The sequence below is a fragment of the Portunus trituberculatus genome, chromosome 47, assembly GCF_017591435.1.
Source record: "Portunus trituberculatus isolate SZX2019 chromosome 47, ASM1759143v1, whole genome shotgun sequence".
Lineage (NCBI taxonomy): Eukaryota > Metazoa > Arthropoda > Malacostraca > Decapoda > Portunidae > Portunus > Portunus trituberculatus.
Genome location: NC_059301.1, coordinates 4,523,120 through 4,544,486, shown reverse-complemented (window position 1 = coordinate 4,544,486; position 21,367 = coordinate 4,523,120). Strand labels below are relative to the sequence as shown.

Below are 21,367 nucleotides of genomic sequence, written 5' to 3'. Positions count from 1 at the left end.
GGTGAATACAACTAGGTGAATACACACACACACACACACACGTAGTGTAGTGGTTAGTACGCTCGACTCACAATCGAGAGGATCCGGGTTCGAGTCCCGGAGGCGGCGAGGCAAATGGGCAAGCCTCTTATTAATGTGTAGCCCATGTTCACCTATAGTCCGACACAAATATGAAGGCCGCTGAGGGGGAAGACCTATCGGGAATAACCCGGTTGCGGCGTCGCCAAACGTCGCAGGCCCAATTATAAGATTAACACTGAAGCCGTGGTAGACGGCCACTGTTATCCCAAATCTATTAGCAATGGTGTTCCTCAGGGTTCTGTCTTATCACCCACTTTCTATTATTCATCAATAATCTTTTAACTAAACTTCTTGTTCTATCCATTCCTACACTGATGATACCACCCTACACTTTTCTACGTCTTTTCAGAGACGATTAACCCTTCAGGAAGTCAACAGATCACGCAGGGATGCCACAGAACGCCGAATTTCTGATCTTTCAAAGATTTCTGATTGGGGCAGAGAAAACTTAGTAGTGTTTAATGCCTCAAAAGCTCAATTCCTCCATCTAGCAACTCGACACAACCTTCCAGATAACTTTCTCCTCTCCTCTGACTGACTGTCTTCAGCCTCTTTCTTACCGCCGGAATGTTGTATCTCTTCCTACCTTTTATCGCTACTTTCATGCTAACTGCTCTACTGCTAAGTGCATGCCTCCCCTCCTTCTGCAGTCTCGCTGCACAAGGCTTTCTCCTTCCTTTCATCCCTATTCCGTCCAATTTTCTAGTATAAGAGTTAACCAGTACTCTCAATCATTTATACCTTTCTCTGGTAAACTCTGGAACTCCCTGCCTGCTTCTGTGTTTCCATCTTCTTACGACTTGACTTATCTTAAGGGGAAGGTTTCAAGACACTTCGGATAACTTACTTGACCTTTAAGAAAATTGACAACCCAGTGTTTTTTTCTTTTCCTTTTTTGTTGTCCTTGGCCAGTTGTCCCTCGTAAATAAAAAAAATAAATAATGACGCAAAGACTGCATGAGAGACCTGAGTGAGTGTGAAACTTAGAGAATAACATTGTATCAGACCAACAAACAGCAGGAAACCGAAATATGACATGTTGCCGCGTCTTCCACCGTTCAATTAATCGCCACAATAAACAAAAGCAACTTGTGTAAAAAATTGAGTCTTTGCCCAGCAGACTCACACAGACCGCCTTGGATTTCACTTTTAGCTGGCAGACTGCGGCAAAACGTTTTGTACGATAAAAGTGCACTAAATAATCTTTCTGTATATCACGATATCTTCTCCGTTTTTTTTTTTTTTTTTTTCGGTTTATGTTTACTATCGGTCCTTACCAGAAGCGCATGACACATCTGCATGCTGTGGTATTATATGTAGTCACTGTACTTCACGTTTATTTATTTATCTATTTTTTCGCGCGCTCGTCTATTATTGACTCATATTGATGCTTTGGAAAATCAACAAATCACACAAGACGAGGAGCTAGATTAGCTCTAGGTTAGGTTAGGTTAGTTTCAAGACTATGTTGGCTTAGATTAAGTTTGTATTCGTTGAGTTGGTCGTGGATACCAATAAGATCAAATTTCGCATTTCCTAAAGATTCTAAGGAGACAAACGGCCATATTTGGCAAAAGGAGGACCCCTTGTAGTTTTACCTTTATTCTCTTATGCCCTCTTAACATTAAGTTTCTTATATTAAGGTGTGTGTGTAATTCATCTCGGTCGCCTGCTGGTCACCCAGCCAGTCTTCCCCATTACGGAGCGAGCTCAGAGCCCGATCTTCGGGTAGAACTGAGACCATAACACTCCACACACCGGGAAAGCGAGGCCACAACCCCTCGAGTTACATCCCGTACCTACTTACTGCTAGGTGAACAGGGGCTACACATTAAGAGGCTTGCCCATTTGCCTCGCCGCGCCGGGACTCGAACCCGGCCCTCTCGATTGTGAGTCGAGCGTGCTAACCACTACACTACGCGGTGTGTGTTTAGTGTGTGTGATTCACCTCGGTCGTCTGCTGGTCACCCAATCAGCCTTCCCCATTACGGAGCGACCTCAGAGCTGATAGACCTCATAGATCTTCGGGTAGGACTGAGACCACATAACACTCCACACACCGGGAAAGCGAAGCCACATCCCCTCGAGTTACATCCCGTACCTATTTACTGCTAGGTGAACAGGAGCCACACATTAAGAGACTTCCCCATTTGCCTCGCCGCTTATCGGGATTCGAACCCGGCCTTCTCGATTGTGAGTCGAGCGTGCTAACCACTACACTACGCGGTGTGTAATTCACCACGGTCGCCTGCTGGTCACCCAGCCAGTCTTCCCCAGAGCCCCAGAGCGAGCTCAGAGCTCATAGACCGATCTTCGGGTAGGACTGAGACCACAACACACTCCACACACCGGGAATGCGAGGCCACAACCCCTCGAGTTACATCCCGTACCTAATTACTGCTAGGTAAACAGGGGCTACACAATAAGAGGCTTGCCCATTTGTCTCGCCGCTTACCGGGATTCGAACCCGGCTTTTCTCGATTGTGAGTCGAGCGTGCTAACCACTACACTACGCGGTGTGTAATTCACCACGGTCACCTGCTGGTCACCCAGTCAGTCTTCCCCATTACGGAGCGAGCTCAGAGCTCATAGACCGATCTTCGGGTAGGACTGAGACCACAACACTCCACACACCGGGAAAGCGAGGCCACAATCCCTCGAGTTACATCCCGTACCTATTTACTGCTAGGTGATCAGGGGCTACACAATAAGAGGCTTGCCCATTTGCCTCGCCGCGCCGGGACTCGCACCCGGCCCTCTCGATTGTGAATCGAGCGTGCTAACCACTACACTACGTGGTGTGGGTGTGTGTGTGTGTGTGTGTGTGTGTGTGTGTGTTATGATTGATGACGCAACAACCCTTCATTGGACATGTGAAAGATGCCTACAAGTCGATATAATGAGAGCGGCATGGTAATGAAGTGACACATGAGCGGCACGGCGCAGGAACCCTTCAGTGGTGTCTGCTGGAGTCTGGCCATGGACGGCTTTTCCCTCACGGCTTATGCGTCACTCGGCAGACTGCATTCCTCACGCTCTCACCGTATAACCGCAGCCTAGATTCTTACGTTCATGCCTCCACCAAAAGTTATTCTGTAGTTTCGTTATTATGCATCTTGGCTGAGAAACATTAGGCCAAACAAGTGACAAAAGTGCCAATGATATATTGATGTAGTGCCCCAATCTTATTTATCTATTTGATTATTTATGATAATTTGATTTCAAATATCTTTATTCTAATGTATTTCATAAAGGTACTTAATTCAAGAAGGTAACAGAAATGAAGGATGTTGAAAAATTCCGTAATCTTGACTATATACCCAATAGTGACACTAAATACAGCACAGTTTATGGTTCATTTCAAGCTTCACTTGCATGGCATAATAGCTACCCTCCATCCCTCGCTCTCATCATAATAGACAACACCGACACTAGTAATTATAGACTATGTGGTAGCGGTGCACATGGTAGTGTGAAGCTGGACGCGCCCTACACGTGCTCATCACTTGACAGATACCATACTCTGTGCACGTGCATATTACCTATATACGTACTTACTATCCTACGTGACACGCCGTGCATTTATTTGCTTTACTACTGAAATTGACTAGATCTGATAACTTCAATTACAATCGTGCACTAATGAAAACTTTGAAAAAATCACTTTACCACAGCAGTAATAAGCTGACAGGCTTAAGTCCTAAAGATATGCTGCTTTAAGACCCAGCCCACCCAACTACTGTACAGCCTGTCCAGTCAAGGCAAAGTTGTCAGTGAAAGTGTCCTCAACCTTCATGCGAGGCACCCCTGCTGATAGATAATCTGAGAGTTGGTTCACATACGGAGCAGTGCCAACACTCTGTGGCCTGAGATCCACCATATATCTACCAGCAACTTCACACCTCTGCACTACACACATCCTGCCCCGTGCTTTCTTTAAAAAAAAATCAGCTTTCCAGAAGTTATGATGGCTCTATCCATGACTTGCTTGTTAAATATCTTCACGAATCAAGGCTTTTTAAACAATCCATCATTACCTGGCAGCACTAGGAATACAGTATATACGTATTTGATGCGGATATCTAGTTAAAATGTGGCTTTCTCATCAGTGGAACACAAGAGCACGGGTTGCACTAAATGGCAAGCCAGCGCCGCGACCGTCACTTCCACTATCACAGACAACGTCAACTAACCATGGAACAGTGAGAGCAAGGCTCCTGCCACTGCCACCCAGTGTTAATCACCTCTTATTTCCGCGGTGCTGTCCAAATCACACCTGAGCTTATCATTTAGTGTTGCATTACTTGCATCCTAGTATTGTATCAGCCTAAGTATGATGATTTGGATTATTTTTTTATGAAATCTTTCTCAGTCAATGATGCACAGTGAAATTTACATCCAGCGAAAACTTTCGTGATATCTTTCACCTGCTGCTCCAGGAGGCAGACCAGCTGGGCCGTAGCCGTCACAGTTGTACCGTGCGAGTATGTATTGCTGCACGTTGTGGAGGGATCATATTTCTTATATATAATTGCACACGTTCGACAAAAAAATAATTGCATCATCATAGAAGGAAACTCGTCTATGAGGCTGTGTGACACGTACCGAGTACCGACCTATCCGTGTCAGGAATGAGAAACACTACCTATATATGCATTCGACATAATGTTTGCATGCACGTGTAAACACGCATACATAACGAGTACCTAAACAATCCATTTTGAAAGAGAAAATTGTTAAGTGCACTTCCATCCCCCTTTTTTTTTCTGAGAGCAGAGATCGATGCGGACATACATACGTAATCCTGCAGGGGCGCGCTCTTCGTTTCAAAACGAGGCTGTGTACACAATAGTAGTGGGCCAAAAAGCACTACGCCGGAAATGACCGAACTTCATATCTAGTGAGTAGGAGACATGGCGATAATTATGTTTAAAATCATTTGCTTGTTCCTTTACCAATTGTCATCCAACACGCAATGGTCGTTATCTTGTATGAGTGCCTATGATACTAAACAACATTAAAAAACAGGTTATGTCTGTATCTAACGTCATGTTACAGCTCGTTCATCAGCTTACTTCAATAGTCACCAAGTTTTTTATTTATTTATTTTTTTTTTTTTATTTAATTTTTTTTTTTTTTTTATCCTGGCAGTTAAATACGTGAGACTGAAAGCCACTTATTCCCATACCAAAATGTAGAGAGGAATATTTCTCACAATGCAAAATGTAACGGGAAAAAAAACAGGGAAAACTAATAATGCACATTACACACACACACACACACACACACACACACACACACACACACACACACATACATAATCTGAATACATGACTCACCCTACACGGAACTGCTGATGATCAATGCTGCCAACCTAACACAATGTATTACGATAACGTACAATAAATAACGAAAAATATTTATAATGAAAATAAATAAACAAATGGGGGAGTGAAAAAAAGGTATGACAATGCAAACTTGAGCAAAGATGGTTCAGCAATTTGGTTAAAACACACACATACACTTCTCTCTCTCTCTCTCTCTCTCTCTCTCTCTCTCTCTCTCTCTCTCTCTCTACCTTCAATTACTTCATTCCAGTATACCTCTTCCATCTCCACTTCAATTGCGGCGGCCATTATTACTAGTATCTTCTTTTCCTCTATCTGGGTTTCCTTAGGCAGAAGTTTGGATAGTCGTGTACGCAAATCACTGTTTACTTCACGGCTCCTTCCCTTCTCTCCTTCAATTCCTACCTAGCACACAATCTTCGAACTGGTACTCATATCTAGTTTCAGTAATTGACAGACAAGTTCATCACCTTATTCTATGGTAAAAGGATGTGATTGACTATAGAGAGAGGTTTCAGTGCAATGGCCTCAGTGTTATTCTGTCATAATCTTTCTTTTTATCTTTTCCCCATTCTTGCAACAGGAGCACGAAGAAAGAAAAAAAAGAGAAAAAAAAAAAAAAAAAAACCTTCGCACTCACCGCGCCTATTTGCCTGCTCTCACCTTCCTGGTTATATTAAAACTGAGAGAAAGACTAGTCTATTTGGTTTACCTCATGCTGGAGGATTTATTAAGAATCTTTGAAAATATATATGTAAAAGAGAGAGAGAGAGAGAGAGAGAGAGAGAGAGAGAGAGAGAGAGAGAGAGAGAGAGAGAAACTGACATAATTACAACAATTAGTGTATGCTTGAACTTATTAGATTCAAATTACAACCAAGTGTACATTAATTCAATACTCATACTTCCTTCTTTCTTATTTTCTTTTCAATTCTTTGATATACTTAATTGTTATTCCGTTCCCTAATTTCAGTTCATTTATAGTTTCTCCCATAAAACCAAAGCAAGTCTATTGTGTGTCACCGGTATGTACTTTTTTTTTTTTTATAGATAGGTAGAATAGTATATCAATGGAAATTATTTTGTCATCAATTATATTAAATTTTTTATTGAATAGATTGGCTCTGTAACTTAATTAAGGTTATGATATAGAATTACGAAAGCTGAAGCCAAAGTTTGATGAATAGAGAAAAAACGAAGATGCTTAGATACTGTGAGAAATTGCAGTTTTATTTATTCGTGTAGTGTATAAGTGGTCCTGACACACACACACACACACACGTGGCGAATAACACACTCTGCTTGGCGCTTAATTGCGTCATTCCTAGGAGGTTGAATGAATGTACCCCTTTCTTGCGTCCAAGCAGAATGTCATTCCGTCTGTAGTCACAAGTAGTCTTCCAAAAGCACATGTAGCACGTCCAAGCACATAGAATAATGTATTAATTTAATAAAAATTTCGAACCTTAGGGACAGTAATATATAATAAAACTAGCTGATGTTGAATACTTATGTATTCTTTGTGTTTAATACGATTTTTCCCCACAGCAGAGTACTACCTAATGGGTGTTTTCCATTACTTATAACTTTGTTAAGTTATCACCAGAATTGTAAAAACTCTTGGATTACTTTAATTACTGCCAGTAGAGGCCATTCAAAGGAGATAAATTGCTGAAAATACAACGCTTGGTTTCCCTTGGTGATGATGTAATGTAAACATAAACAAACTTCCCTACGGTGACTTCGGCCGACGGCCGCCGTGTGCCTGCCTTTCTGGGTGCAGCAGCTCTCTCTGCTCCTCCACGTCCTCTGCACCACATCTCGCTTATTTATATGACGTTAGCGTTCTATATTCCAAGAATAGGAATGAATTTTTATTAAGATAACTGAAGGAGGGAATATATATACGAGTGGGCGTTTACACAACTTCATGCTCGAAACAATATTGTGTAATAACCTTGGGTAATACAAGAAATACAGAACAAGTGTTATACCATAGTGGGGGTCAACATATTAACACACTCATTACGTCACTAGGTTGCAGTCTTAAGTCCTATGTGTAACCAATCATTGAGAAAGTAGGGAATGCTATAAAAGTTTAGTAAGACAGGAATTGGGTTTTAGTCATCCAGTGTTTGTGTATCTGTGTGTGTGTATCACATAATTCATCACATGATGAAGTTTTGCTTTATGAAAATCAGAAAGATTCAATAAAGAAAAAAATAGGTTCTGATCTTTATATTTTTTGGTAAACATTTAGAAAGGCGTCACTCTGACATTACGTTGCATGGAATGCATTAATGGTTGTATTTTAATGCCTAGAATACGAAATGAGCACTCCAGACTGTCAGAAAAAAATGTCAAGATATTGGGAAAATCCCTAGATTTAAGTATTATCTAAATGCAAAGATTTTTGTGTTCTACGCATATGCAACCATTAGTACATTCTAACTAAACCTAAACTAAGCTAAGATCAAACAAAACTTAATGCAGTGATTTTTGTATTCTATATACTTATTTATTAGCATTAATACTAGATGAGTAATTTTCTAGAGTGTATAGAAGAAAACGGCCATATTATCAAATAACCTCTGCCTCTTCATGCCTGGAAACCACGAGGAGGCTGCTCAAACCGTGCATAAAGAGATCGAGTGTCAGAAAAACTAACTAATGGTGGTTCTTCATGAACTTTGTCAGCCTCTTCACTTATTTCATGCTTAATTTCAAAGTTTTCCTTGATATTATATTAGTAATTGATTATAGAATCAGATGAAACCTCCTAGGCATCTTACAAATGCTTGTAACCTGCAGGAAGTATTATTTTTCACTGTATTAAAGAGGCATTTAGGAACTCTACTTGTCCTTGGCTAGGCTGCCACCAGCCACCCCCTGGATATCATGCCCTCCCTCCCCCACCAACCACAGAAGTGGGTTCTTCATTAGCCTTCGCTCAGCTGTTGACTTTAGAGTCTTTATAGTTCCTTTTTTGCACCCCTGTTATTTGATGGATTTCTATTTCATTTGTAGATTGTAAATTTGCACTGTATATATGTTTATTTCTTTGGTAATTTTTAAGTAATGGCTAGAAAATTTGATTGGCAGTGGCTGGCAGGGGCACTAACAACACCAACCCCATTATTATGGATTGGCTTTACTATTGTTTCTAAGAACATATTCCAATCTTATAGCCAAGTAGCAGTGCACTGTAGCTCTTCCTTACTCATGTTTATGGCAAACTCTACCTATGTAAAGTGAACATGCTGCTGTGTACTGAAGAGGTTTGTAGTCAAACTAGAATATGGCGGGCTTCATTTGATAATGTCCCCATGGCAGCCAGAAGAAGGATTCACCTGATATTTTCTGCTAAACCTAGTGTACATCAACATATCTGACATTGTTTATGTAAATGTAAATCATTTCAATACATGCAAAATGCACTAATTCTCTAGTGTTCAAAGTTTGTGTAATTTTTATGAGTATCAACACAATAATGAGCAGGGAGAAAGAGAGGAGCACATCTGCTAATACCTTGACAATAAGAGGTCTCTCTAGAATCTTTACTGAGGAAATGGAAATGGGCAGACTGATAATCTGGCCAAAAGTGTCTTAGAAAGATGTCTACTTTCCTGTGTTACACTCTTTTTCATGTCAGTGAGACTGATGGGAAACTCTAGTTATACCTATTTTTCTATATGGTTGCCTTTTTTAATGTATGGAGACATGTGTCCTTTATTCCCTATGTCTCAAATTACATGATGTAATCTTATTTGTAGTTTTGGTTTTATGTGTTTATTTGATATTTATTATCTAACCACATCATTTTATTTTTGCAGAATGTGCAGTGCCCTGCATCATGTGGAGATCTGTGTAGGCGAGGAAAATGATCTGTTAAATACATTAATTAAAAGCTTTAGTTTTACCTTGATAGCAAGGCATCTCACCCCACTGTCAACAAAGTGGGCACTGAAGCATGGCTCTGCTGTGTTTGTCATTACAAAGAGAAAAAAGGACAAGAAACATCTTAACAATGTGACTGATGACGTCAGTGGCAATTTTGACAAAGGAAAAAAACTTGTCAATGGACAAACTAATTTGTCTTCTGAGAGTCCTTTAATTGTAAGCAATGATCTTTTCAATGATCTTGAACACTGGACAGTGTTTTGTTGTCAAGACCAGACATCACATGCCATTGATTCTGTATTCAATGTTGCCCTTGTGGTGAGAGATGTGGATGAAGTAACCAAAAGAGTGGAGACACAAGGAGGTCGTGTTCTGCGGAAGCCAACAATTTTAAAAGATTCCCATGGGCAAGTCAAGTACTCAATTGTAACTTCCTGCCTTGGTAATGTTGTCCACACTCTGATTGACAAGCAAAATTATTCTGGGGAATTCCTTCCTGGATTTCAAAGCTTTCAGATTGACAATAACAAATCCTGTTCTTTAAACTCTAAAAGTGATGGAGGGGAGCACACTACTGTAAATGGACTCCAGCAACAACCAGTTACAAATTATTCAAATATCTGTTTAAATGATAACCTGAATGGTGAGCCTTTGTTTACTCATTTTGACCACATAGCACTTGCTTGTGAGTCTGGGAAGTCAGAGGGACTGATTGACTGGTATCAGCACTGTTTTGGCATGAAAAGATTTGCAGCAAATAGGTAAATATACATTTTTTTTAAGTAGTTTAAGAGAAAGGTGACAATGATGATTTGTGAATGAGAATCTATATGACTGTGCAGGCTGCATAAAAAGAAATTTATGTAAATGGAGATAAATGTATCAAGGAGTAGTCATTGATGCAAAAATGGAGAAACTGAGAGATCCTAATGAATAAATGAATAAGTTTTCTTGCAATATTATGAATTGTCGTTACACAGTGATTTGTTGGCAGGGCTGACACCAGTAAAGAAGGTTTTGTGCTTGCTGAAAATATTGGCATGCGAATCAAGGCCATGGAGTACTGGAGGTGTGCTGAAGTTGGCTTGACTGTACCCTCAGCTTCTGAAGAGGACTCTTCATTAAAGATAGTCTTAGCAGAACCTTTAGTTGGGTATGGTGAGTTTTCTACATGTTGCTTCTTGTTTCCTGCACCATTTAGAGCAATAAGGTGAATTCCATCAAGATCTGAGCAATTTCTTGGATCAAGTCCAGTGAAGACACAGAAAATTATATAATTATGAAATTTTGATACCTAATTTCATGGATTGAGATGATGGAGTGAGTGGGCTTGCATACTCAATGTTATAAAAAATTATTTGCTTTTTAATTATTATTTGTTTATTTATTTGTTTTATTTATTTATGTATAATTCTTTTTTAAAGTATCTGCCATCATATTTACATTGTCTTATCTTAAATATATTGCTATGCAGTTTCTTGTTTCAAATTTGTAATGGAATTTGGCAAACTTTTGGATAGCATAATTGGCATGCACTGTACTGAAGAACATAGATAAATAATGGAATTATGCCTTTTCAGTTATTTAGTGTAGAAATAGTACTACCAAATATAGAATTGGTACAAGACCAATAGATAGTTGAAACTTTAAAACCAAAATTTTTATCATTGCCTTCAGAATTTTCCTTTTGCGTCACTCTTCAATTTGAACCTAGTTTTTAAGTATCAGTCATTATTAGATACCTAGAAATAGAATACTATATGTGTACTGTCAAAATTCCCACTCATTTGTGGTACTTCTATACTGTGTAAGTACCCAGAGAACTAATGGCTGGCAATAATACATAAACCAAACTAATATGAATCTTCAACTCAACTGGTGTCATGTATATTCATAAATTACACTTCTTGTGAGGCAAATTAATTAAAACACTATTTGAATATATATAACGATACATATGTTTAGGGAAACAAGGACAAAGTTCAATCACAAATAGGTTTCACCTGTAGCCATGTGTAACTATCAGATCAACAACAACTTGTTACAAATTAAACTATGTGCATATGCTATCATACTTTCCTCTTATCTCCATAATATCTAAATCATTCATTATTCTGCCTTCGGCTGAGCTAGCTTGCCCACACAACACCAACATGTCATGACAAACCCAAGACAGTACCCTCCACTCAACGTAAATGATCTCCCATATGAAGAAAGATCGAGAGAAATGGGACTAGTTACTTTAGAAAACAGGAGGCAGAGAGGAAACTTGATAACAGTATATAGAATCTAAGAAGGTATAGAGATAATTGATAGAAGGAATCTAGTGATAAGGGACAAAAGTGATAGAAGAAGGCATAGTAGGAACTAAAAAGAATACATAGTTTCCCACATAGAAGTATTACAGCTTGGAACGAACTTGATAATGTGACTGTGTATGCAAAAACAATCCATGAATATAAGAAAAAGTTGGGTGCAAAAAAGGAACTTAGATGGGACAGCATGAGCCTAAGTATGGTTCTTTTCCTGTATATCACAGCAAGGTAAATATAACTTGGTAAATACATGCACATTATTAGTATGCATTAATATAGGAAGGATATGAAAGAAGCTATGATAAAGGAGGAAAGGATGTAATGATCCAAATAGCAGAAAATGCCACATGAAGCATTTTGAACCCCTCTCTGATTCACCACTTCAAAATCCACTTGCATAGTTTGTAGTTCGGCTGGCTGTGGTGGCTGTAATTGCAGCGTTTGGTTTAGCTCTCCTCCTCCTTGCCTGGTCACCTAGCCATGGACCTACAAATTTATTTTCCATGTTTGCGGTTTAAAATTTTGTTTGCTTGCCAAAAGAATAAAAATATTACTCACATTAGTGGAGGTAAAGAGAAAAAAAAAGTCCCTCATAGTTATTATAAATTTTGCTATTTAAGGTTCAGGCCTCAGAGTGGGATCGAAACCCTTCAGTCCGTGTGGCTTTCCAGGGGTGGAATACACTAAACTTGTTGGTAGTAATGAAGCCCTAACTGACGAACAGGTCTAATAGCAATATCGCGACGAGGTCATAGAAGCGGTATCCATGAACACTTGTCACTATTGGGCGTGGATGTCGCTAACCAATTGAAGTGTGCTCATTGGCTACCGAGGGTGTGACATCATCACCATGACATCATGAGCAAAGACATCCAATTACAAAGTAGCTTTTGATTCTCCCTGGCTGAGGAGTATGATATTGTTTCTAAACTTGTATACACCATAATGCCCCCACAGCTACTACTCGCCACTGTCAGCACTCTTAACAATCCTTTCATTTTGCCTACTGAACCTCATAATAAACCTTGGAGACAATGATTCACCAACATTGAGACCTTAACCTTGGTGAAAGAGATGTTAAGTCAGGGGTGCAGTGATTTCGGGCAAGCTTGACAACTTAAATCACAGCAAAAAAAAAAAGAAAAGAGACACTTGCAGAATATAGTAGGCTAGTACTATATATGGTTTATGGTTGAATATTTATTCCATAGCAGCAGTTACTAGAGTAGTAGGAAGTTCACACATATTGTGGTGAGTGTGGCTGCTGCCTGCTGACCATGCGACTTGCCTACTGGTAGGCTGGTGGCGTGGGGAAATTTGAAATTTTGTTCTGTCATCTTGATATTTATTTTTGCTGTTCCATGTAAAATTTCATTATGTGCATCACAAAATCATGTTTCTTGTGTGGTAAAGCTTGGCTGAGGCTAAAAGATAGGTTTTGTGCTCATAGATATTTACATAAGAGATAGCGATGCCTTTACTACGCCTCGGGAGGTGTGCTTTTTAGTGATGCTCGTAGTTAGTTAGCAACATCCCACCAACATTTGATGCATTCGTGGATATCATTTTCAGTAGGGGGTATGCTTGCATGTCAGTAGCACATCGTTAAAGTTTTGTGGATTCCACCCCTGGTTCAAATTAAACTCTAGGAAATCACAAGTCTTTCCCTCTTAATTAAACGGTAAAATAAAAGAAAAAAAAGAAAGAAAATCTCAAAAGTTATCCAGCACTTCTCTTTCTCCTTATGACCTGAAGGGTTCTGACATGCAACCAGAAGATTGTTAAATCATTAGGTCATTACAGCACATCTCATAGCTTCAGATGACTGAAAATTTTCTTACTTGAACGTCTGATGAACAAAACACCCGCACATCATTCTTATCTCTTTTTCTCCTGTACCTGAGTTTGGCCACGATTGTGGTTTGTTGTATGCAAAACTTCACCATCTGTCTACACACCAGGATCGAGAAGTGACCTTTCTAACCACAGTGGTAAACACACTAGTCACTGAACTATCCCACTGCTACAGCCAACAATTTGTAGTGGTTTGACCCACTACAGGGGTAATTCAGAGACTCAGCATGGTTGTGAGCAGATGGAGCTTGACACAACCCTGGGACAAGTAGCACCAACACACACTTGATGATGCATTACATATAATAACACTGTTCACTTCACTACTGGGGTAGTTACGTCACAGCACCCCACAACACTTACACAATACCAAATTATACAACATACTACTAACCTAACTGAACCTAACGGGTGACACCGCACCTGGTGTACCTACTCCCTTGCACCTGGGTTTACCCAAGGAGGGTCAAATTGACCTCAGCAATAAGTGAAACCCCTACCCTAACACCTAACTCAGACCATACGCTTGGCACTATAAGTTTTCTCCCCGCACTTCCTTTCTGGTGAGAGGACAGATTACAGCCACCACAGCCAGCCAAACTACAAACTGTGCGTATGGATTTTGAATTGATGAATTCGAGATGGGTTCAGAATGTTTCATGTGGCATTTTCTGCTGTTTAGATCGTTACGAGGAAGTATCGGATAGTGATAGAAAAAAAATGGAGAGGGAGAGGAGGATGATAGCCTTGTTAGGCCTATCAAAGTTAAATCCATCCAATAACAGCTCCATAGTATCACTTACCTATTAAACTAATTTGAGAAGAAATAGTAAATGTGAATGTACACCAGACATCATTGTTTACTTTTTTTTTCTTTACCTCATATTTTGATTTATCTAAGTATTCTCAAGTGGCATAAAGGTCTTAACTGCTTTGGAAACTGCTGCATGCAATTGATAAGATGTTAAACACCCACTTTTGCTGATCACAGCATAGCAGAAAATATCCTGTACTTGCTTTCTGCAAGGAGGCAAAGCATAGATCTCACAGATGTAAACCATGTATAGTAATCTCTTAAAGGTTATTTCTAATCTCTATTGTCTTTTTCAGATAAGAGCCAAATCAACACCTTCCTATATAACCACAATGGCCCTGGGGTGCAGCACATTGCCCTGCACACCCCAAACATGGTATCTAGTGTGAAACGTACATCACAACAAGGAGTCACCTTTAGAAAAGCCCCTCCTGCATATTATGAAGAGGTAAAGGCACTTCCTTTACATACCCATCAAATTGTCATATATAGAAGCTGCAGTGCTACTAAACCTGTGGTCTTCATCTCAGCAAGTCTCAAAATATTCAAAAGATGGTCATATGTTTGCAAGATCTTTAGATTCTATTACATAAATGAATGTAGTGAGAACCGTCATTGGTACTAAAGGGCGACCAGAGCGAGTGAACAAGTGTACAGAGTGAAAGTAGCCTGGTGGCGTGTACATAAGAGTGATCGGAGGTGTGGGAACCTCCGCATTCCAAACGACAGAGCGGGAACCACACAAAGGCCAGTCATAACAGCCGCCAACGCATCCCACCACACACACGTAGACCCCAGTGCACACCACCACACACCCACATGCTCCCAGGAAAAGTGAAATAAAATGGATAAACCGGTAAGAAATAAGTTACCAAATTCAAAATATGCCGATGAGGCCCAGGGAGCAAAACCGAAAGTGGCCAGTCAAAACATGAGTCTATCTTCAACAGGAGCAACAATGCAAGGTAGACTGGTAATGTTGGAGAAGAGATTTGAGGAGTTGGTGAAGGAATTAAAAGTTCAGAGGAGTGAGGAGGAGCAGGATAGAGAATTCCACAAGGCTTTGAAGGAAAGAGTTAAGAGACTGGAGGAAAATGAAAAACGATTGGTGGATGAGAATGCACACTTGAGAGTGGAGGTTGAAAAATACAAGAGACGGTTGGAGGAGAAAATGGAGAGTAGTAAAGGAGAAAGATGACTTTAAGGAAATGATCAGTGAGCAGAATGAAAGGTTTGAAAGGGAGTGGGAACTGAAGAAAACACAATGGACTGAGTCGAGGAAGCAGAGATGGTTGGATTACAAGAAATAATTAAAGATCAGTTGAAGGAAGACAAAAAAGAAAGGTCCAAGGAACTGGTTAATGTTATGAAGAATAAGGAAACATTGATAAGAGAAATAGCAGAAAAGAAGAAGAGTGTGTTAATATTTGGGATGAAAGAACAAAATATAACATATAAGCCTAAGAGAATTAAGGAAGAATTAAAAACGGTAAGAGATCTGTTCAAAAATCTAAATGATGATGAAAAAAGACCTACAAGAAGAAGTGGAAGAGATCCATAGACTGGGTCCATATAAGGAGGGAGTAAGGAGACCGATTAAAGTAGTACTGAAGTCACAACAATCTGCGGAGGATATCTATATAGAACATCAAAATTAAGAGAGGTAGAAGGTTGTAAAGAGGTGTTTGTGAAGAAAAATAGAAATGAGGAAGAGAGGAGAAGATATAAGGAATTGTTGGAAGAGGCGAGAAGGAAAAATGATGAACGGTCTGAAGAGGAAAAGAAAAGTTTTTTTGGAGAGTTATAGGAGAGAGTCACAAAGTGGTATGTGGAGAGAAGGAATGCGGAGGAACCCCTAGAGGGAGCAGTGGGTGGACCGTAATGTATACTAATATAGATGGGATACTGTCAAGTAGATTGGAATTGCAAGACTATATGATGGTGGAGAAGCCTGATATAGTGTGTTTGACTGAGACAAAATTACATGAAAAACAAAGGTAAATTTGGATAATAAATATAATATATGGAGAAAGGATAGAGAGGGTAAAGGTGGAGGAGGAGTTATGATTATGACGAAGAAGGAGATAAATGTGGATAAGGTTTGGTATGGGAAGAACAACGCAGAAGTGATAAGCATAAGGTTAAAAAGTGATGGAAAAGAATTAATAATCATGGTGACCTATGTACCTCCTAAAACAAATTCTTGGACATTAAGGAATACGACAATATGATCAAGGATACTTTACAGAGTTTGGAAAGTGTATTAACTGGAAAAAGAAAGGTGATACTAGTAGGAGATTTTAATTGTAAGGAGGTGGATTGGGAAAATCTAGTAAGTGGTGTTGGAGAGGAAGCATGGGAGAGAGATTCTTAATCTAATGATGGAAAATATGATGGAACAGAGGGTGAAGAAAATACTAGATATAGAGGAGATGATGAACCGGCTAGACTGGATTTGGTGTTAACACGAGAAGTGTACCTATGTGGGGATATACAATACAAATGTCCATTGGGAAGAGTGATCATGTGGTTATGGAAATGCAGATGGCAATAACACAGCGAAGGAAAGATGAGACATACAGGAGTGGTAGATTGAATTATAGAAAGATGGACACAGAAAGTTTGAAAAATTATTTCAGAACATTAGATTGGGAGGAGATGTTACAAATCAGAGAAGTGCAAAAAAATATGAGATTTTTATGAAATATTATAAAGAAGGAGTTATGAAATTTGTACCAAAGTATAAACCGAGAGAGGAAGGAAGAAAGGATTGGTTTAATGCAACTTGTGTTAAGGCTAAAGAAAAGAGAGATGTGGCTTGGAAAAGATGGAAAAGAGCAGGAATATACTAAATAAGGAGAATTATAGAGTGGCGAGAAATGAGTATGTGAGGGTAAGGAGGAGGAAGAAAGAAAATTTGAAAAGATATTGTAGACAAGAGTAAGGAACATCCAAAATTGTTTTACAGGTTCATAAATGGTAAACTTAAAAGAGAGAGTCCATTGAAAGATTAAAAGGAGAGCAAGGGATAGTAGATGACCCTAAGAATATAGCGGAATTGCTAAATAATAGGTTTCAACAAGTATTTACTAAAGAAACAATGTTTGTAAAGCCTCAGAATGTAGAAGGAAATGTGCACATGGATGACATTAAGATACCTAAAAGGAGTTATATAAAATGTTGGAGGAACTTAAAGATGATAAAGCGATGGGACCAGATGAAGTTTCAGGAAAATTATTGAAGGAATGTAGAGAAGAATTGATTGATCCATTATATGATATTATAAGGTGCTCATTAGAAACAGGGAAGTACCAGTAGAGTGGAAAAGAGCTGAAGTGGTGCCCATTTATAAGGGAGGCAGTAAGGAAGAGCCTCTTAACTATAGACCTGTGTCTTTAACAAGTGTGGTCGGTAAGATTTGTGAGAGGGTGATAAAGAAATATTGGATACGGTTCCTGGAGGATCATAAGTTATTATCGGATCATCAATTTGGCTTTAGGAAAGGGAGGTCATGTGTAACAAATCTACTGAGCTTTTATTCAAGAGTGGTTGACAAAATACAAGAGAGAGAGGATGGATGGACTGTGTATATTTGGATTTAAAAAAGCTTTTGACAAGGTACCTCACATGAGACTGCTATGGAAATTAGAGATTTATGGAGGACTGAAGGAAAAGTGTTAAAGTGGATGGAAAACTACTTGAGATGGAGGAGATGAGAACGGTAATAAGGGATGCAAAGTCGGACTGGTTGGTGGTGGAGAGTGGAGTCCCACAAGGTTCAGTGCTGGCACCAATACTTTTCCTTGTCTATATTAATGATATGCCAGAGGAGTAAACAGTTATATTAATTTGTTTGCGGATGATGCGAAGTTGTGTAGGTGTGTGAAGAGTGAAGAAGATTGTGAAATTTTACAGGCAGATCTGGATAGGATTTGGGAGTGGAGCAAGAGGTGGGAGATGGAATTTAATCTGAGCAAAAGTCATGTGATGGAGATGGGGAAGAGTGGAAGACAGCCAAGAGGGTCATATAAGATGGGTGAAGGAGTAGTGTTGAAAAAGGTGGAAAAGGAAAAGGATTTGGGAGTGATAATACAAGACCATGGGCAGTTTGAGGCTCATATTGACAAGATGTTTGGAGAAACATATAATTTGATTAGAAATATTGGATTAGCCTTTCATTATATGGATAAAGATATGATGAAGAAATTAATTAGTACGGTAATTAGACCAAGATTGGAATATGCTGGGTGGTTTGGTCCCCTTATAAAAAGAAGCATATAAGGAAGTTGGAGAGATTGCAGAGAATGGCAACAAAATGGTTCCGGAATTGGCAGAAATGACCTATGAGGAGAGATTAAAAGAAATGAATTTGCTTACCTTGGAACAAAGAAGAGAAAGAGGAGATTTAATACAGGTTTATAAACTGTTGAACGGACTGGATGAAGTGGATAATGAGCAAATGATGTTGAGAGAGGAAAATTTAAATAGAACTACGAGATCGCATAGTAAAAAGATAGCCAAGGAATATGCTTGAAGGATGTGAAGAAATATAGTTTCCCACAAAGATGTGTGGAGGTGTGGAATGGTTTGAGTGAGGAGGTGGTGTCAGCGAGGAGTGTGCATAGTTTTAAAGGAAAGTTGGATGTGTGTAGATATGGAGACACGGGATACCAGGCCACAACTAGTATGATACCCAGGCCCTGTAAAATTACAACTAGGTGATCAAGCATAGGTGAATACAATACTCCAGGAGAGGTACTTACGGGATGTAGGCAGTGCTGCAGACTGAGTGATTCCCGTGTCCTCTCTTCCCGGTTCCCTTTGTGGTCTCATTTATACAATTGAGCAGCTGCAGCCTGCCCTCTAAAGACAACTTCTACTACTTCCTACACTACACTACAACACCTTACACTTTTACACTCTCTTCAAATCAAAATTTAATAATGGCTTCACCACGCCCTGCCTCGGAGTCCCCTCTGGGAGGGACCATAAATGTCCCCAGGTCGGACTGCCCTCTGCTGTCGACCTTGGGTGTCTTGACACTTCATCTAATACTTTCACTATCAATTTCTGCAACATTCGTGGCCTTCGTTCTAATTTTCAATCTGTGGAACACCACCTCTCCTCTACTAAACCTCATCTTCTCTTCCTAACCGAAACACAGTTGTCTGTGACTACTGACAGCAGCCCTTTTCTGTTCCCTCCTACTTGCTCTATCCTCATTTTCAATCCAAAGCTGGATGTTGCGCATACGTGCGTAACGACACCACTTGCTCTCGTGCCCACAATCTTGAATCTTCAGAATTTTCTACCATCTGGCTAAGACTTCAATGTCACTCTCTAACTAAATTCATCTGTGCTGTATACCTCTCACCTAATTCCTCTGACTATGTAAAATTCTTTGACTATTTGACTTCCAAGGTGGAGCACATCTTATCTCACTTTCCTTTGCTGAGATCTCCATTTTAGGGATTTCAATGTTCACCACCAGCTTTGGCTTTCATCTTCTTTCACTGACCAACCTGGTGAACAAACCTTCAACTTTGCTATCCTTCATGACCTAGAGCAGCTAGTGCAGTTCCCTACCCGTATTCCTGACCGCCTTGGAGACACGCCCAACATTCTTGATCTTTTCCTAACCTCCAACCCTTCTGCTTACTCTGTTAAACTTTCCTCTCCGTTGGGCTCCTCCGACCACAATCTAATTTCCGTTACCTGTTCTATCACTCCAGTGCAGCCTCAGGACCCGCCTAAGCGGAGGTGCTTCTGGCATTTTAACTCTGCTAAGTGGGAGGAACTAAGGCAGTACTATTCTGATTTCCTTGGGATGATTATTGTTTTCATGTCAGAGATCCTTCTCTTTGTGCCGAGCGCATAACAGAGGTGATTATCTCTGGCATGGAGCTATACATTCCTCATACTTTCTCTAACCCTAAAGCTAAAAGCCTTGGTTTAACTCTGCTTGTTCTCGTGCTGTCAATGATAGAGAGCGGCTCACAAACGGTTCCGTAGCCATCCAACTGCTGAAACTCATGCCCTATATATTTCTGCCCGTAATCATGCCAAATCTATTCTCCAACTTACTAAAACTCTTTCATCAATAGAAAATGTCAAAGTCTTTCCAATTCTAACTCCTCTCGAGATTTCTGGCATCTAGCCAATAATATCTCTAACAACTTTACTTCTTCGTCTTTCCTCCTTTACTTCATCCAGATGGCTCTACAGCTGTCTCTTCTTTTCTAAAGCTGAACTCTTCGCTCAAACCTTTGCTACCAACTCAACTTTGGATGATTCTGGGCATATTCCTCCTACTCCTCCACCCTCTGACTACTTCATCCCTAAAATTAAAATTCTTTATAAAGACGTTTTCCTGGCCCTCTCTGGCCTTGATTCTCGGAAGGCTTACGGTCCGGATGGAGTCCCTCCTGTTGTTCTCAAAACTGTGCTTCCGAACTCGCTCACTGCCTGGTCAAACTCTTTCATCTGTGTCTCTCTACTTCTATTTATCCTTCTTGCTGGAAGTTTGCTCACATTCAACCTGTCCCTAAAAAGGTGACCACTCCAATCCTTCTAACTACCGCCCTATAGCTTTGATTTCCTGCCTTTCTAAAGCCTTTGAGTCTATCCTTAATAGGAAGATAATGAGGCATCTATCAGCTCACAACCTTCTCTCTGATTGCCAGTATGGTTTCCGTAAAGGCAGATCTACTGGTGATCTTCTTACTTTCCTAACTGAATCTTGGTCATCCTCTTTAGGGACTTCGGTGAAACCTTTGCTGTCGGCCTTGACATATCGAAAGCCTTCGATAGAGTCTGGCACAAATCTTTAATTTCTAAACTACCCTCCTACGGATTCTATCCTTCTCTCTGTACCTTCATCTCCAGTTTCCTTTCCGATCGTTCTATTGCTGCTGTAGTAGACGGTCACTGTTCTTCCCTAAAACTATCAACAGTGGTGTTCCACAGGGTTCTGTCCTATCACCCACTCTCTTTCTATTATTCATCAATGATCTCCTAAATCTGACTCAATGCCCTATCCACTCCTATGCTGATGAT

The 21,367-nt window shown here is 39.9% G+C and overlaps 2 protein-coding genes across 7 annotated transcripts in view; one reads left to right on the top strand and one right to left on the bottom strand.

The window, feature by feature from the left end:
• LOC123520514 (phosphatidylinositol 4-kinase type 2-beta-like) overlaps positions 1-5,732 on the bottom strand; it is a 43,097-nt gene extending 37,365 nt beyond the window's left edge. Inside the window, exon 1 of the mRNA XM_045282837.1 lies at positions 5,660-5,732. Within this exon, the coding sequence (XP_045138772.1) occupies positions 5,660-5,717 (58 nt within the window). The 5' untranslated portion in view covers positions 5,718-5,732. The remainder of the gene's footprint in view (positions 1-5,659) is intronic.
• LOC123520512 (4-hydroxyphenylpyruvate dioxygenase-like protein) overlaps positions 4,964-21,367 on the top strand; it is a 64,485-nt gene continuing 48,081 nt past the window's right edge. Inside the window, exons 1-4 of one of the 6 annotated variants that reach the window (XM_045282832.1) lie at positions 4,964-4,981; positions 9,262-10,089; positions 10,323-10,486; positions 14,608-14,759. In XM_045282832.1, the coding sequence (XP_045138767.1) occupies positions 9,263-10,089; positions 10,323-10,486; positions 14,608-14,759 (1,143 nt within the window). In that variant the 5' untranslated portion in view covers positions 4,964-4,981; position 9,262. Of the gene's footprint in view, positions 4,982-7,067; positions 10,090-10,322; positions 10,487-14,607; positions 14,760-21,367 lie in introns of those variants that run through there. The other 5 variants (XM_045282830.1, XM_045282829.1, XM_045282831.1 and 2 more) reach the window with 5 other exon arrangements.